The sequence below is a fragment of the Capsicum annuum genome, chromosome 5 (genome assembly GCF_002878395.1).
Source record: "Capsicum annuum cultivar UCD-10X-F1 chromosome 5, UCD10Xv1.1, whole genome shotgun sequence".
Lineage (NCBI taxonomy): Eukaryota > Viridiplantae > Streptophyta > Magnoliopsida > Solanales > Solanaceae > Capsicum > Capsicum annuum.
The window spans coordinates 167,674,063-167,693,328 of record NC_061115.1 but is presented as its reverse complement, the minus strand read 5'-3'; the positions used below and the strand labels follow the sequence as shown (position 1 = coordinate 167,693,328).

General features: G+C 35.2%; 1 protein-coding gene across 1 annotated transcript in view; it reads right to left on the bottom strand.

Annotated features, from left to right (window-relative positions):
- Positions 1-11,194, bottom strand: part of LOC107870957 (proteasome subunit beta type-6) — a 19,485-nt gene extending 8,291 nt beyond the window's left edge. The window contains exons 1-4 of the mRNA XM_016717674.2: positions 10,866-11,194; positions 10,689-10,765; positions 4,466-4,521; positions 3,840-3,912 (exon numbers count right to left, since the gene is read on the bottom strand). Of these exons, the coding sequence (XP_016573160.1) occupies positions 3,840-3,912; positions 4,466-4,521; positions 10,689-10,765; positions 10,866-10,977 (318 nt within the window). The 5' untranslated portion in view covers positions 10,978-11,194. The remainder of the gene's footprint in view (positions 1-3,839; positions 3,913-4,465; positions 4,522-10,688; positions 10,766-10,865) is intronic.
- Positions 11,195-19,266: the final 8,072 nt, after the last annotated feature.

Sequence of the window (19,266 nt, the reverse complement as noted above, 5' to 3'; positions counted from 1 at the left end):
TAATTGGTTGATGCATCTCCCTTTACATTAGATTGTAAGTAATTGATGATTATGATATCAAGATTGTATTGTAAGTAAGTTTAATTGGTTGATGCATTCATGACAATATGCATCAATTAATATGTCATCCATTGCATTTGATCAAATACACAAAGAGTTGTTTGAAACATTTATATTACTTGAGATGAATGACTTTTGACTTTTTCGACCATATCGACAATTGCAAAATTGGGATAAATCATATGATTGTAAAAAAGAAAAATATTGTCACACATAAATATTGATAAAAGTTGGAATATAAAAGTTCATCTTACAATAATGTATTGCACTTTTTATATATAAGCCTTTCGAAATTATGTAAGTTGGTAATGTTATATTAAAAGGATAAAGCTACTAGAAAACATGTTGAGGCTAGACCAGATATGTTGAAAAGGGATGGTCAAAAAAATTTGAAAAGGTCAAATATTTGTTCGTTGACCATTGGCGATATCTCTTGAGAGAGTATTCAAGAAATCCACCCCGGAATTCTCGTGAATAAGTTAATTTGCAACACACTTTTTGTGTAATGCTATCGAACGAGCATTTGGAGTTCTTAAAAAGAGATCTCCTACAGTTTATAGTTCACTAGAGTCGTCATATGGTATTGAATCCCAAAAGCTTATTATATTATATCATATTTGCATGTTGTATTTTGCACAACTACTTAAGAGGTGAAGATTCAAACAGTGAGTTACTCGCTCAAGTTGATGCAGAGCTTATGAATGATAATGTTGAATCCCAAAAGCTTATTATATTTGCATGTTGTATTTTGCACAACTACTTAAGAGGTGCAGATCCAAACGGTGAGTTACTCGCTCAAGTTGATGCAGAGCTTATGAAATGTTGTGCAGAAAGAACAACCAAATCCTAGAGAGTAATGAAAAATTCAAAAGAGTAGAGTTGATTTGAGATGACATAGCAGCTGCCATGTGGTAATTCAACTCTCTTTGCTGTCGCGGCTACAGCCCATCGCGCGTCCGAACTTCAGGACTCTTTCGCGCTTAGGCGCTCCGACCGCGACCCCAAGTCAGGCGGGATTACACGCTGAGTTTAAGCATATCAATAAGCGGAGCGCCTAAGCGCGAAAGGGTCCTGGAGTTCGGACGCGCGACGGGCTGTAGCCGCGACAGCAAAGAGAGTTGAATTACAACCACCACTTGCCGCGACGTGGACTCGCATTTAGGCCAGTAAAATCGAGTCAAGCTGTAATTGGGGAATTTACTTAAGAATTAGATGAAAACTTACAAGGATTACGATGAGGAAAAGATTGTTGCAGGCTCACCAATACCCCACGACCACACTTCATGGATTAATTATCAAGATTAATTTTCTAGGATAAAAACTCAAGTGATTTTTTGTGTCGCATTTTAAAGTAATTTTGTGATGCTATTGTTTTTATTATAAACATTATGTGTAGTGCATTTTACTTTATATTATTACTTTTATCAATATTTATGTGTGACAATATTTTCTCTTAAAATCTTATGGATATATATCTTAATTCTGTAATATCACGAAAAAGTCAAAAGGCATTCACCTCAAGTGATATAAATGTTTCATAACTCTTTATGTATTTGATGAAATTTAAAAGATGACACGTTAATTGATGCATATTGTCATGAGAATGCACTTGGAAACAGGGTTAGCGGAACTTTCACTACACACGCATTGGATAACAACATCGCGAGGAAGTTACAATTAAAATTTCTTGATAAAGTTATTAATAAGGAGAAAATTCACAACTGAATGAAAACAATTAAAAGACAATTTAGCAAATACTATGACACATTTCAAATGGAGATGAGCAGATCTGCATGGGATCCCATCACAAATTGTGGGATGTTAAATCTAAAGTCGGGAATCTGTTAATTCAGGTAAATTTATATTTATATGTTCTATTCCAGTTTTTATATTATAATTATTCATCCTATTTTCTTCAATAATGTGTTGCACTTTTTATATATAGGCTAAGCATGAAGCTGCTGAGTTGAGGACTTAATCTTTTTTTTTTTGGAAAAGAAAAGAAAAATTTTTTCCTTGACTTGGTCCACAAGCCAGCAGCTTCAACTTGCCTATATATAAAAACTACAGCATATCATTGAATAAAATAAGATAAACATTCTAATATAAAAATAAGAACAAAACTAATAATATAAATTTACCTGAAATTAACTGATCTCATACTTCAAGTTCAACATCCCACATATTTGTGATGGGATCCCATGCAAATCCATTTATCTCCATTTGAAATGTCACTGTATTTGGTTAATTAGCTTTTAATTATTTTCATTCAGTTCTGAATTTTCTCCTTATTAATAACTTTATCAAGAAATTCCGATTGTAGCTCCCTCGCTAAGTTATCCACTTTGTGTATAATGAAAGTTTTGCTAACCATATTTTCAAGTGCATTGGCATGACAATATGCACCAATTAATGTGTCATCCATCACATTTGACCAATTACATAAAGAGTTATTTGAAACACTTATATCACTTGAGGTGAATGGCTTTGACTTGTTCGCATATATTGAGTAATCCTACCATCTCCTTAAACAGCACGATACAATTAAATCAAACAATAAATAAGTTATTAAACAGCAACAAACGATACAATCTATCCAACCAATGTATTTACACTACAGTACAGTAGATTATGAAACAATGGGTAACAACCAACCAAACGAAGTGCAAGTGTCACGGTTATATTGATCTTACAAAAGTGCAGCTAAGACCACTAAAATTTTTACTACCATCAGATGGGTAAGCAATTGCCGGTAATAAAGAAAAATGTCCTACAAGACGGCGACAGCCTGAGACCATATTCTATTGAACCATCAAAAGCGTGCATGAAATATGGCACAAAATTACTTGAACACAATTACCAGGTATCTCTATTTGTCGAGACTCGTGTTACACAAACCTGATTTATTTGCATTAAAGAGGAAGTAAAGAGATTAAAACTTTCAAACTATACTGCAAAGTTATTTATGTTACAAGTAAAAGAGGAAATATTAAGTAACAAATAGCTAATAACAATTTATTTTAGGGAAAAGGACATTGTATAACACTTTATAAAACAAATAGCCCAAGTTTGAGATTTTGCCAAAAAAAATGGCCAGTCGGATAAAGTATTTCCACTTTATAGCCATTTCTTAATTTAGGTCACTTTGGCCATGTAGTTCAGATACAGTCCATAGACAACACTGATACAATCCATATACAATACTGATATAGTTTTTAACTTGGGTCATTCGGCCCTTTTAAAAATATTTCAGTTTTTTTTTTTTTGCTATAAATTTTTTAACTGAAAAATATTTTGCTTTTCTTTTTATTTTTTAAAAATAATAATTAAATATAATTATATAAAAATGGTATAATTGTAATATAGAATATGTATCTATATAAGATATATGTATAGAAATTGCATAGTTCTATCAAATATGTATATGTATATAACATATACACACATATATATATATATATATATATATATATATAGAAAGTGTATAAAAATTATATAATTGTTGTATAAAATGTGTAAAAAAATGTACAACTATTGTATATCGAAACTGTATAATTTTCATATAGAATATTTATATGTATAAGATATGTATAGAAACTGTATAGAAGGTGTGTAGAAACGGTATAGAGCAAGCCAACAAACTGAAATGGCTCGAAAGTAGAATTTTAATTCCATGGCCATTTTTGTGGAAATAGTTTAATTTGAAGTGTCGTTTCGATTCTTTCCCCTTTATTTTAATGGGACAAACTAAGAAAGAGTATAATTGTTCCAGATCAAACCTTGTTGTTGTAGGATAATAACCTTGCAAGGTTCGCAGCAACCTTGACGGTAGCTGGCTGACCTAGCTGTATCCTGCTTTCACAAGACGTCTCAAGATTAGAAGTTCCTAAAAATAACTTGGCATACTAAGTTGGGTTATCCAAAAAATAAATATATTTGTAACTAAATTGGCAAGCAATACTGCTACACTAAAAATTTACTTCCAAAAGTAGATACACAAACCAGAGAGCCAATTCATGGCCCTAGTTATAGAGGATGCGATTCAAACATCAAAGAAATATACACAAAAAAAAAGAACCAATTTTACAATAAAGAAGATAGCTATGAAGAAGCAAACAGATATTATTGCAGCTTATGACCAGGCCAAAAGAAAAGATCAAAGCAGAATGAAAGAAGTTTGGGAGGGATTTGCAAGTTGTAAAAGGTGGGATCCATGATTAAGCTAAGTTGCGCGGACTCATCACTTTCGATGCCGCACCCCTTTCAAATTCTCCAAAAATGCACTACTTTAGGAGAATCTAACACACACCCGCTGACATTTTTGAAGATTCCAAGCAACATAATGATGAAGCATTTGAATAATTAAAAGATGGAATACAGATTCTAATAGAGGGAAGAAGCTTACGTGTGTTGGTGTAGGAAGTAGCGAACATAGTCTGAAACAATTTGAGAATCTGCTGCCTGCAAAAGTAAGCATTGTATAGAAGTCACAAAGAACTCCACTTTCTAGGCTTTATTTTCAACCATCAAGGAACTTTTACTTCTCAGTACATTATGACAGTCCAAATTTTTCTCTAGATCATCAAGTTCACACAACAGGTTTTATTTCACGTGTAATTGTGCACGTAAAGCTACATTATTGGTAATGGAGTTCTATATCAACCAAAATGGTAATCATGGACAAAAGGTTAGAAATTTTCGGCTATAGGTGGGCAGATAGTCTTATGCTTGATTCATTAGAGTATGCAGATGCGAGGTGTACTAATTAGAGCATCAACGACACTTCTGGTTGTGGACAATACAATGGACAAACATAAAATAGCTCAGTGCTTTAATAACAACAACATACCCAGTGAAATTGCATAAAGTGGGAAATAAAGTAAATGCACCAGCCAGGAATTGCAGGTCAAAGCTTATAGGGACTTAGTTACTGATGATAGATAGTATAAAGAGAATAGGATGGTGGATTATTTAAGACTGGGAATGGAACAAGTTGCGGAATGCCGTCCTAAAATCTACAAATCTACTTAACTGGGGAAGAAGGGGAGGGTGGGGGGTTGAAAAGATGATATGAAGCGGGTTAAGGCCAAAAATACTCTCGGTAATCTTAGGAAAAGAAAAATTGTTATGAATTGCATGTGCAAGAAGTATAGAGATGACAAAACTACCTCAGGTTGTATTATACCTTTACCTCACAGATATGGACTCTGGTTTCGCTATGTACAACATGCCATGGGTTTCACTAAGACTTGGATACAACAATTCAAGTTGGAGACTAGAAAAGACGGGCAAAAGAGTGGATGGTAGCCTGGGGCTGGAGGACATCATTATTGTGTCTCTTTTGGCTTATTTGGATTGAAGAAACATGAGATCATTGTATAATACTAAAAACAATGTTAAAAGTATTAAAATACTTTTTTGTTTTATTTTTACTATTGGTGTAAAGATAGGATTCACACTTTGTATTTGGATGACTTGTTAAATGGTGGTTGAGTCACTAATCAGTAGTGGAACCAGGATGTTTACTAAGGAAGTTGAAAATATGAAAAGAAACACACAAAGAAGTCAAAAGAGGTTCAACATCTACTATATATACATGAAAATAATTTGAGCCATGTATAAGCCTTAGTGAAGATTTGGTCTCACTTCTCAAAGTTCAATATTTTTTCAATGTAAGATCTTGTAGCACATCATTCACGTCTATAGAGGAGCTCTAGATTCTTCCATCAAACCAGCTTCACATTCATAGATCAAATTCCAACAACCAGAACAGCATCAAAATTGCGGTCTTGATCTTATACACAAAAATTGCAGACATCAGCATAAAAACTCCCTTAGATGTAAGTTACATTCAACTTTTTTTAGAAAGACACATTTATATGCCTCCCCACCTATCTATATGCCTCATTCCACCAAGAGAGATGAGACTTGGGAGAGGGCAACATAAAGTCATCCTTGTAGATTGTCCCAATATTCAGATCTTTTCTCCTTGTTAGTAGTTCCTTTTCCAATGGAAAGAGAAAATATCAAAATGTTGTTCACCGGAATTAATAAAAAATGCCACAAACCAAGCATGATTACACATTAACTCATAGATCTCTCAAATGAACAGTTGCATAAAACATAACTTTGTGGAGCCACTTTATCCTACTTATTCTAATTACAGTATGATTACATGATTAAAAAAATTGATAAAGCCATCTGGGGGATGGCAAGCTTTCTCTCTCTAGGCGCATGTTAGTGGCTTTACTAATGTACGCACACCATGGGAAGGAGGGCCAAAGCTTCGACTCCACCTGCAAAATCTGTGGGGATCACTTTGGGTAAGGTTGCACAGTCTGGAGGTTGTACAGGAACAACGGTTGGTAGTAGTATAGTGATGAAAAGCAATGAAACAGTAACAAAGGTGCTGAGTCTAGTGGAAACTGAAATGAGGAGTTCGAACTTAGTAATTGGGGATGTGGAATTAACTGAGAATATGAGTAATTCGGTGAGCCCAGGGCAACTTCCTGTTGGTGTAGAAGGCAGATGTGACGAATTGAAATCGAAAGCAAAATTGGAAAAGGAAAATGTTCAGGAATGGAAGGATATCACTGCATCTCCTCAATCATGGGCTGATGGGGTGGAAGCTTCAACCACGAGTCCTGGAATTGGTCGAAGTAGTGTTCCTAGAGAATCAATTTCGGACAAATTTGGTATCTCCAAGCTTAACAATGCAGGTTTAAGCTGGATTATATCAAATCTCACAAGGCAGCGGAGGTATCTCTGGTGGAAATCGAAGAAGAGGACATTAGCTCAGAGGTGAAGTATTGGAGGAATGTTGTGGCAAAGCTTATCCACCATTCGATGTATTGAATGGATTTGCTCAGAGGAAATGGGGAAAACTGGGAATAAGTAGCCTAATATTAAGATTCATGTACTTCCAGTAAGGGTGAGTGATCATTGTCCAGTAGTGGTTCAACTTGTCCATGCTGAAAGGAAGAATACAAGAGCATTCAGATATTGCAATGTGTGGAGTTCACATGTCATGTTCTTACCTTTGGTACAAGAGGTGTGGGATATGTCTGTTGATGGTTATAGTATGTATAGGGTGGTGAGGAAGCTTAAACTTCTGAAAACTAAGTTCAAGCAATTACACAAGCAACATTTCCGTAATTTAGTCGAGCAGGCTAATGATGATAGGAATGCACTGCAGACTCTACAAGCACAGCTACAAACTAAATCAATGGATCTTGATTTATAGGTAGCAGAGAAGGGCATGAGACAGCAGTTTCAAAGGTGTTCTTATCTTGCAGAAAATATGTTGATGCAGAGATGTAAAGCAAACTAGATAAGGATGGGAGATGACAACAAATATTTCTTTCAGTATTAAAGAGGAGAACCTGATGCGGCCAGTTACTTAGTTGAAGGATGAGCAGAGTCAGGTATAACATGATCATAAACAAATCTGAGATCTTTGTCAATTACTATCAAAGGTTACTAGAAGAGGCTGCTGGGACAAGGAAGAGAGCAAGCAGGAGAATATTTGAGCACGGATATATATTAGATGCAGTTCAACAAACATTATTGTTAAGTCCAGTCTCTAGCAGTGAGATCAAGAAAACTATGTGGAGCATGAATATCAATTGAGTCCAGCTCCTGATGGATATGGTGGAGGGTTTTACAGAGCTACTTGGGATATAGTAGGGATTGAAGTGTGTAATGTCGTTGCAAGACTTCTTCCAAACTGGTAGGCTGTTGAAATAGATCAATGCAACTCTGATCTCTTTAATCCCAAAAACTGATAATCCTGAGGATGCTAGTCAATTCAGACCAATCTCTTTTTGCAACTCTATCTACTAATGCATCTCAAAGATCTAATGCACTAGGTTGAAGAGTGTTTTACCTAGTTTAGTGGAAGCTACTCAGGCTGCATTTGTTACTGGTAGATCTTTGGTTCAGAATGTGTTGATTTGCCATGATCTATTGAGGCATTACAACAGGAAAACAACTCCAAGATGCTTGATGAAAATTGACTTTGAGGAAGGCTTATGACATGGTTGAGTGGAAATTCACAAAGGATATGTAGATGGGATATGTTTTTCCCCCTAAATTTAGTCAGCTTATTTTGGAGTTTGTAACTACAACAAGTTTTTCAGTCAAAGTAAATGGGGAAAGTTGCGATTTTTTTTTTTTAAGGAAAGAGAGGTTTGAGGCGAGGCAACCCCATCTCACTCCTGCTATTTGTGCTTGTTATGGAGTATTTCTCACGGATATAAACTAGAATGAGCCAGTTGCCAGACTTCAGATACCATCCTATGTGCAAGAAGAAGAAATTAACTCATATTACCTGCAGATGATCTTATGATCTTTTGCAAAGACAATGAGCAGTCAGTGAGTAGGATCATGGAAGCCATCAGGTGTTTCTCTGAGACAGCTGGTCTGTCTGCTAATCAGGAAAAGTCCAGCATGTTTGTTGCTGGAGTTTCTGAGAGTGTGAAGACTTCATTGCTTGGCATTACAGGATTCGGAAATTGAGCTCTACCTATTAGGTACCTGGGCATGCCATTATCACACCAAAAGTGGAACAAATGTGATTGCAATCAGTTGTGTCAAAGGATTACTGTGAAGCTAAAAGCAACAGCTACCAGACACTTGTCATATGCTGGTTGATTACAGGTAATCAACTCTGTCATCTTTTCACTGCAGAATTTTTTGGGAGCTGTTTTCTTGTTGCCTCGAAGTGTGATCACGGCAGTGGAGAAAGAATGTCAAAAATTTCTTTGGGGAGGTACTGAAGAAAAGATGAAGAAATCCTTGGTAAAATGGGAGGCAGTATGTCATCCTAAGACAAAAGGTGAACAGGTGTAAGCATGGAACATAGCTGTTCTTGGTAAAATAATATGGTGGTTGCAGCATGATAAGGAGCAACTTTGGGTTAAATGGGTACATAGTATATGTATGACGGAAGGAGAGGATACATGGATGTATCAGGAACCTAAGGATTGCAGCTGGTAGTGGAAATAGTATATATATGAATGAAGGAGAGGATATATGGATATATCAGGAACCTAAGGATTGCAGCTGGTACTGGAAACAGTTGAACAAAATGAAATGGGTCATGCAAGACTGGTATTGTCAAGGAGCATACACTCTTAAAGCAACAACCAAATATTCAATCTCGAGATGTTACATTGCATTGACAGAAGCAACCTGTGTTGAGGGGGGCTCTGAACTGATATGGTGCAAACTGCTTTTACCTAAACACAGATTCTTACCATGGGTAGCTGTCCAGAAGAAGTTACTTCCAAAGGAAAGGAAGTAAAGGATTGGTGTGCCTTGTGAACATGACACATGTGTGCTGTGTGAGCAGGGTCAACCTGAGAATGATTCTCACTTGTTTGTCCAATGTGATCTCATATGTGTAGTATGGAGAAGAATTGCAGGATGCCTAGAGACTGTTTAGAGTCTCGGGGAGGTGCAGCAGACCATAAAATGAATTAAGCATAAGCAATGGACAAGGTTCAAAAAGGAAATTGTAGCGTCTAGTTATGGTGCAGTAATACACAAAGTTTGGCAAGCCAGGAATGGTAAAATTTTCAGAGTACACAATGCTAATATTGGTTTCATGGTTCAACAAGTACAAGTTGTTGTTAGAGAAAGAGTTGGTATGTACAGAGGGACAAAAACTGCTAGGGAATGTGTTAGTTACATTGATAAAATTTGAATGTAGTTCTCTGGAGGTTTGGGCTAGCTAGACACTATTTCCTAGAAACCAAGGGCTAATTGTTGTGTATTCGAAATTTTTTTTTGTTATTAATATTTACATTTTATTGCAAGAAAAAAAATGATATGACCATGTAGTATTCATCTATCATCCTACACTAGGTAAAGAATGCAATCTAACTGTTCTTTAATGAGGTTTCCCCCACGTTAACGCCAAATTTAGCCCTTTACCACAAAACCCAACTTTTTTTAACTTCATAAATTCATCATGATGATCATTAAACCAAATAATAAGAGACCAAAATCGTAATGCCACATCAGTCAGGGGTGGGGTTTCTGCTTTTAGAGAAATGAAATTTTTTGAAAAATATACATCTTTTAAAAATATTTACGTCACGTAAAACAATATACAATATTATATGACATTATACCTGGGGAAAGAATCATTATTATCAACCTTGTATAAAGTGTACAATAGTGTATATTAGGTGTTTATACACAAATATGAGTCAAGCCATGTGTTTATACCGAAAGTACACGAATCCTGATGTTGACTCTATTATGATATCTCCCTCTGTTGCAATAGATATTGAGAATGGAGGTGACTTTACTACACTTGTGGTTGATGAGCCTAGTGATGGGAGACTATCTAGCTTGGTTAGGAGTGATGTTCGCCTTTTGTAAGAAATAGACCCATGATAAGGAAAATGGCTTGACCCAGGGCTATTGGCTTTCCGTCAAGTGTCAGTTCAGCCATAGACATTCAATTCAATTTCGTGTTACGTGGCATAGATAATTTCAAAAAATAGACATAGCAAGTAATTTTCTTTAGAGAAATTCTAAATATAAAATGCTTGCATTCTAAGTTCCAACATAGATGAATATAAATGGATAAGGGAATGTAGGAAGCATCATAATCATACTGATCCAGAGCGGCAAACGTAGACATTATCAGTCAGCTGAGTAATCTTATCAGACGCCCTATTCGCCACATACATTCCTGAAAAAAACAAATTAACAAACAAAATTAATAAAAACTTCAAACAATCAACCGATTATCCCTACAAAACGTATAAAGGAATTTTTGATATTTCAGTTACCGGTGCTGGTGCGAGAATCGGCACCGAGTACAACGCCACCGTTGTACGTAACGCCGATAATAGTGGTGCCCATTGAGTGGGGCTGGTCAACGTCAACTGAAGTATTTTCCATATTAGGCTAATCACGCAAAATCAATCAAAGTGGTAAAGCCCTAAACAAGTGAATTGGAGAAACGAGGAAAATAATTAAATTGGGCTTTATAGTTTTCGTGAAGAGGAAGAAACAATGTAGCTCACAATTAGTACAAGTACTAGAAAAATAGATCACTGGATCCGTTACCCGAAAAAGTCGGATAAACTTTAAAAAAATACTAATTTTCCTTTTCTTATACATATATCACAATTATCTATTTTTTCTTTATATTTCAAATATTTCTAAACAACTCCAAATTTATTTATCTTTCAACTTTTATTTATTTTTCTTTTCTAGACAACTCAATACTTATTTATCTTTCAATTTTATTTTTTATTTTACTTTAATTTTTATTTTTTATTTTCTTTTTATTTTTAATTCTTATCAGCCCTTATTTTTTTTCTTTTCTCCTCTCAACTTCTATTTTTCTATTTTTCTTAAATTTTACATTGATTTTTATTTTTTCTTTTCCTCTCTTTTGTCTTTTTTGTTTTTTTTAATTTTTCTCAATCTTTACTTTTTTTTTATTTTCCCCTCTCAAAGAACAAATTACGTTCCATGAGTAAGAGTTAATATTATCACATTGTGTTTTGATTTATGAAATGTTCTATGAATCTTTAGCTTAGAGGCAAGACATAACTCAAGGATTTTGAAACAACAAGTTATGCTTTACGAGCAAGATTCGACATTATCATGTTATGTCATAATTTATGAGATGTTCTACAACTTTTGCCTTAGACGCATGACTTAGCCCAAGAATTTTCAAATAACAAGTTACGTACTTGAGCAAGAGTCAACACTACCATAATTTTTTCTTAGAGGCAAGACTTAGTCCAAGGATCGTCAAACAACAAGTTATGTCTCATGGGTAAGTTGGCACTACCACATTGTGAATTGATTTATGAAATATTATATAACTTTTCCCTTAGAGGCAAGACTTAGATCAAGCGATTTCAAGCAACAAGGTATGCCCCATGGACAAGAGTTGACACTACCACATTATTTTACTTTATGATATTTTCTATAACTCTTGCCCTATAGGCGAAACTTAACCCAAAGAATTTCAAACAACAAGTTATGCCCCATGAGTAAGAGTTGACACCACCACATTATGTTTGATTTATGAGATGCTCTACAACTCTTGCCTCTCCAAAGACTTTTAAACAAGTTATGTCCCATAGGCAAGATTTGACTCTACTACATTGTGTCTTTATTTATAAGATATTTTATAGAAGCACAATACATAAATAGGCCCTTTAACTTGACCTTAGATCACATTTATGTTCTCCAACTTTGGGTATGCTCAAGTAGACACAAACTTGTATAAAGTTGAATAAATAGACACATATGTCCTATATGGCATCTTACGTGGCCAATTCTTGGCCTATATGACGTCCTATGTGTATTACGCCACGTAGGATATATATGTCTACTTGTTCAATTTTATACAAGTTTAAATGTCGACTTATGCATACCCAAAGTTGAAGGTCATAGATGTGATTGGAGCTCAAGTTAAAGGGCATGTTTATGTATCATACCTTTTATAAATCATGGATTTTCAACCAACAAGTTTTGCCTCATGGGTAAGAGTTTACACTATCACATTATGTCTTGATTTATGAGATGTTCTATAACTCTTGCCTTAGAGACACGACTTACCTTTACGCCCTATGGGCAAGAGTTGACACTACCACACCATGTCTTGATTTATGAGATGTTCTATAACTATTATCTTAAAGCACGACTTAGTCCAAGGAATTTCAAACAACAAGTTACACCCCATGGGCAAGATTTGACACTACTACATTGTGTATTGATTTATGATAAGTTTTATAATTCTTGCCTTAGAGGCAAGACTTAGCCCACAAGTTATGCCCATGGACAAGAGTTGACACTACTACATATTTATGTGATGCTATGTTAGTCTTGCCTCTAAGACAAGGCTTAGCCCAAGAGTCTCCCAAAAAATAAGTTGCGCCCAATGGGCAAGTGCTGACCACATTGTGTCTTGATTTATAAGATGTTCTATAACTCCTACCTTAGAGGCAAAAATTAGCTCAATGATTTTCAAACAAGTTATGCCGCGCCATCCAGGCTTGACACTACCACATTGTGTGTTGATTTATGAGATATTCTATAACTTTTTTTATCTTAGAGGCAAGACTTATTTCAAAGGATTTTTAAACAACAAGTAATAGCCTTAAATTTACTTTAATGTCAAAGAAAGAAGATCTCTTTGCAGATTATCCAACTTTCTATTTATTAGTAAAATATAATAGAAGTTAAGAAAAAAAGAAAAAAAGGTAACAAACAAAACAGAGGAAAAAAAAAGATTGAGGAAAAAAGACAAAAAAGAGAAGAAAAACAATAAAGGTTAAGAAAACAGAGAAGAATAAAATATATTTTTAAAAAAAAGAAAAAATTAATATTGAAAAAAAAAATATGAGAAGGAAAAAATAAAAATAAAGTTTGAGAAAAATAAAAAAAGAAGAAATGATAAAAATAAAAAAGAAAAAAAATAAAGATCGAGACAAATGAATTAAAAAGGAAAATGAAGAAATAGATAATGTTTGAGGAAAAAAAATGAAAAAAAAAAGTTAAAGAAAAACAAATGAATTAAAACAAAGAAAAAAATAAAAAAGTTTAAAAAATAAAAATAAAAGTTGAGAGACAAATGAGCATGAAAAATTTGAAAATATTTTAGGCGTAGAGAGGCAAAAATATACTTTTCATATACATAAAAAAGAATGAAGGCTAATTTTTAAAGATTTTTCTTATGGGGACAAAAAATTATGCTATTCACTATTAGGATCAGCCCATGTAATTTTCCTGAAAAAGTCAATAATAAATTTTAGAACCCAAATTAGCCTCTTAGATGTGTTTGGTATGGGGGGAAATATTTTTTTGGAAAATGATTTTCAATTTTCCTACTTTTGGTAAAAAATTTATCTAGGAAAATATTTTTTTTTAAATACTTGAAAACAAATTCATTAACTAAACTCAAACCTGTTTAGCCATAAAATCTAAAACTTATTCACTTTATTTGGTATTTTTGAAGTTGCAAATAGAACTAAAATTGTGTTTAGTCATGGTATTTTCAAAAATTCTTTAGACTTTTGATGTACCGTTTATAAATATGATTTATACCCTCAATTTCTTAAAACTAGCAAAATAACTCAAACCAACTTTTAGAACTTTATTATAATACAAAAAATAAAAACTATTTTTATTGAACATTGACCACACGAAGCCCTCACCAGAGATAATATGACCAAGGAATGTTACAATTTTAACCAGAATTCATACTTGTTGAATTTGGCAAATAGTTGACGATCCTTAAGAGTTTGCAAGACAATTCTCAAATGATGAAACACCCTGGGTTTTGGTCCTTGAAAAATTCCTGAGTTTTGAACTCACTATCCTTGTAATGACTCACCACACGAGTCATATGGTGTGGGTACGGGTCAAGTGGCCCAACTCGTAAGGTGTCCAGTGATTGGTGGTTGGGTTTCTGTTGTGATTACGGTTTGGTGGTATGGATCTTTAGGGGTGGTGATGGTTCATTTGATCGGTCCCTTAATCAAATCAGTAACTTAGTGACTTAACTTGAATCTGACTATGAGTGGCTCACTAAGAACCGTGAGGATAGAGTACGAGTAGTAAGCTCGAGTCGTATGTTGTCCAGTGTCCAATCCCTTTGATTTCTGCCTTGGGTAGGACTGTATCATACCAGTCGCATAGTCTGGTCACGAGTGAGAGTTAGGGAGTCATATGGTGGACAGTGTATAGGGGTCCAACTCACTGTCTTCGTGATGACTCTATGGTATGAGTTGTATGTTGTGATCATGAATCAAGGAGTCGACTTGTTACCACCTGCTGTAATTTTACAGTTTTAAGTTGGGGGCATTCTAGGCATTTTTCCTTTGTAACTCCCTTTGATACTGTGACATAAAACACCTTTAGGGGCTTTATTAACCTATTATTCTCAATCAAACACTCTTATAATCTCTCTCAACTCTATCTCAAACAAAAGGCTAGGGTTTCTTCAAGATAATCAATTAAAGCTTTCAAGAGTGGTTTCTCTTCGTCTTTCTTAATTTCTAAGTCATGTTACTCTTCCTTCATTATTATTTTACAAAGAGCATGTATTTTAATGTATGATTGTCATGATATTGTTATGGTTTGAAATAAGGGTTGGGTTTTTTTGTATGTTCATGGTTGAATAATGGTTCTCATGATTTATTTATGTTTCCTTTCATGCTTTTAGTATGATTTTGATATTGTGGGATGCATGTTAATGGTAAATGGATTTCGGGGTATTATGGATTCCCCAAATTACTTGGTTATAGCTTTGAAATTTATGTGCCCTCAACTTATTTGTTAAAATACCAATGAGAATGTTTTTGTCACATTGTTTGACTACTCTTGATATCCTTCCATTGCATAAATGGTAATGGAACTTAAATTGGCTTGGTTGGTTTTAAACAGTATGAAAAGGCCTTGATGGACATGGTTTTGGTTTAATTGAAAACTCGGGAGTCAACTTGGTGTAAGGGTTTTTGTATGGCATAAATGGATAGACTTGCAAGCTCTAATTTTGGTATGACGATACCAATGGCTAATGCCTAATTTAAAGACTCCTTGGTAAATAGTTGAAATGTGTAAATGGTTTTAATATGGGATTAAAGAGGGTTGAGTAGCAAAGCCGTAGAAGGTGGGGGTCTCGGGGAGACCGACACTAGAAAATCACATTTACTAATGTGAGGGTGGTCTTGGTGACCGTGTGCATGATGTCACACTTTATATTTTGGGAGATATACTAGTCATCTTGGGTTTTTTTTTTTGGTCGTGTGGCTAATACGTATTGGGGCCCTTTCAACAACGGGAGCTTAACCCATATAGCCTATAGGTGATTTTAGAACGGTCAAGCTACTCAGTCCAGGTTAAGGTTTTAAATGCATGCCAAACCCGATTCCTTATCCCGACATGATATATATATGTATCTATGTGATTGCATATGGTTATTTACTTTGGTTTTGAATTACTGACATTATTTTATCTTATCCCTGAGTACATGCTAGCATTCACTTAGCTAATCATATTCAGGCACTGTATCCCCATGCAATGCAGGAACCGGCCATACTACCATTTCTTCTACTCAGTGACTTGGATTCGGGGGCAACTTTGAGTCAAACTAAAGTAGTAAACTTTCATACTCTGGAAGGCTCCATTTCATGCTATGGACTTATTTTATTTTTGTTATTTCCTTGGTTTGGTTTTGGCTATGGCCGGGGGCATGTCCCGATAGAATTTTATTGATTTTGGATAGAGGCTTTGTCAGTCAGCTATGGGCATGGGCGGTGTCGGTATTAGTGTCAGCCTCGGTATAGGGATTGACATTGGGGTTGGCCCTAGTTGGTTATTTGATTGAGGTTGTTGGATTATGATTATAGACTTTATGTAATGTCTTTAAATTATTCTTGTTTTATCTTATTATATGTTTAAAATTCATCTGGCATAGGGTGAAGGGCTGTTATGGTTGGGTATTGGGGGTAGTCTCCAGTCCTGGTTGGACTTGAGATGCCCGATACGATTAGGCCCTGGTTCGATCGTGTCAAATGATTTGCTTATTTATCCTCACTCCGAGAATAATCAAGGATCTCATCTATGAAAACTATAATGAACATTTTCAAGTACTACTTGAACACCTTGTTCATCAAGTCCTTAAAAGCTATAGGAGCATTTGTTAGTCTAAAAGACATAACAACAAATTCAAAGTAACTGTATCGAGTTCTGAAGGCAGTCTTTGGAATGTCATATTTTCTGAATCTGAGCTGATGATAGCCTGATTTGAGGTCTATCTTATAAAAGCAACTTACACCCTGGAGTTGGTCAAACAAGTCATCAAATACATATTTTGAAAGAACTATCTTTCTTACACACGAAAAAATGAAACGTCCCATGGAGAGGCATTAGGCCCGAAAAAACCTTGTCTTGGAGGTCCTTTAACTGTTTCTTCAATTCTTTGAGCTTGGTTAGAGCAATATATAGGGTGGAATAGAAATAGGTTGGGTATATGGAAGGAGATCTATTTCGAAGTCAAGTTCCCTTTAGAGAGGTACTCTGGGTAGGTTTTCTAGAAATACTTTTGGAAATTCATTTACCATTGGAACAGACCCAAGAGTTAGGGTTTTGAATTTTGAATCCTTAACCTATACAAGATGGTAGATACACCCTTTGGAGATCAACTTTCTAGCCTTAAGGTAAGAGACTAATCAACCTATTGGCACTAAGACACTACCCTTCCACTCTATGAATAACTCATTTAGGAACTGAAACACTATCTGTTTCTATAATTAACTGAGATCAAGAGTGGAGCCAACTTATACCAAGAATGACATCAACATTGATCAAGTCTAACTCTATAAGATCAACTGAGGTAACATCTAAGAAACTATAACTAGGCAATTTCTATCTACTCATTTAGCTATGACTGAGTCACCAACTGGAGTAGAGACTATTAAAGGTTCTGAGAGGATTTCTAGTAAATCGATGCGGACTCGATGCAGCGCATTGGCTATCGCGTCGATGCCAACGATGCGACGCGTCATCCTGCATATCAACAGTTTGGTTTCCAGTCATTAAAAGTTGCATCCTTAGGAGGTATTTGGGTCTTTTCTCCACCCCTATTCAGCCTTAAAACATGAGATTCAGCCCTCATTGAGCAAAATATACTTACTTTCTCTCAAATTACTTAAGAATAAGAACCCTTGGTGATTTAATTTCAAGGACAAGGCTCAAGATTTCCACCATTTTTCTTCAGGAATTTAGCAACCAAGGTATGTCAAGTGTTTATCCAAGGGTTCCCTTCCACCCTTAGAGTTTAAGAACCCCTTTTAAATACAAGTTTATGAGTTTGATGAATTTAATAGTGGAATTTGAATGTGTTCATGATTACCATGTTAATAGGGTTTCTAGTTCATGATTTACTACAAGATTTATGTGGAATTGATTGATATGTGTGCATTATCATGTGAAACCATGTTGAAACCCTTGAAATTGTAAATGTGGAATTAAACTATGATGCTTACATGTTGTTTTAGTGTCATGTGCATAGATTATGTCCTTCAAGTGTTTGATGAATTATTTATATAAGTTTAATAGTGAAATTATATCATGTAAGCATATATTCAAGTTTATGTCATGCAAGTGTTTGTTAGAATGTCCCAAACGAATGCACGATGACCAAGTACTTAGCTATCATATTTCAAGATTTTTCTATGTAGTATAATTTATGCTATCGAGTCCTGGGGGTATTTAATACCTGACAATTTAGTTGTTTACCTATAGCAATGGTTAGTCACAGGACAGTATCAGTCATGTCACGATCGGTAGAATTCAGTTAGTTAACAGAATTCAGTAGTAGTCCGTCAGTCCATGGAACCAGTGAACTTAGTTTAGTTTAGTTATACAGTACGATAAAAAATAGTTTAGTCTAGCCTAGAACAGTCTAGAATCCTGTCTAGTGTCTATTTAGTTTGGAGTAGGATTCAGCACCGAGTGAACCCACAGATGGGGACTCACCTGCCAGTAGAGGATGTGATCCTTAGAAACAGTCCTTGTGTTCCAGAACTACGTAGCTAGCATAGGTTGAGACACCAACCTACCAGTTGAGGGTTGATGAGGTGATCTACCTGTCAGTTGAGGGTACCATCATTCTCATTCAGAGCACCTTCCAGATGAGGGTGACTCAGCTTGTCTTTACCCGTGGCACGGTACTGAGACCCTTCTATCTGGGGTTACAGGTTAGACCCCAATCAGTTCAGAAAGGGGCATATCGGTTAGATGATTACTTCCCACAGTCTCAGTTTCAGTTCTAGTCTTAGTATAGAACTCAGTTCAGTTCTATAAAAAAATTAGGACTATCAGATCCAGTCACTCAGCTCAGAATATAACTTAGTATAGTTCCACAGAATCAATACTGTCAGATATAGTCACTTAGCTATCAGTAATTCAGTATCAGTAGGCTCAGATATCAGTTAATCAGTATTCAAATTCGATATCCCAATTTCATCACGATCTCAGTTATAGTTTACATATTCACGCATGTACTCTTATTCAGTTATACTTATGTCAGTCAGTCAGTATTTTTCATGCATATGAACCCATGCATTTCAGCCTACCTCATTTTGCATACTAGTATATTTAAACAACCAATGCATACCTTTCTTTTGCGCTATGATATTTTACATCATAGGTTTAAACGCG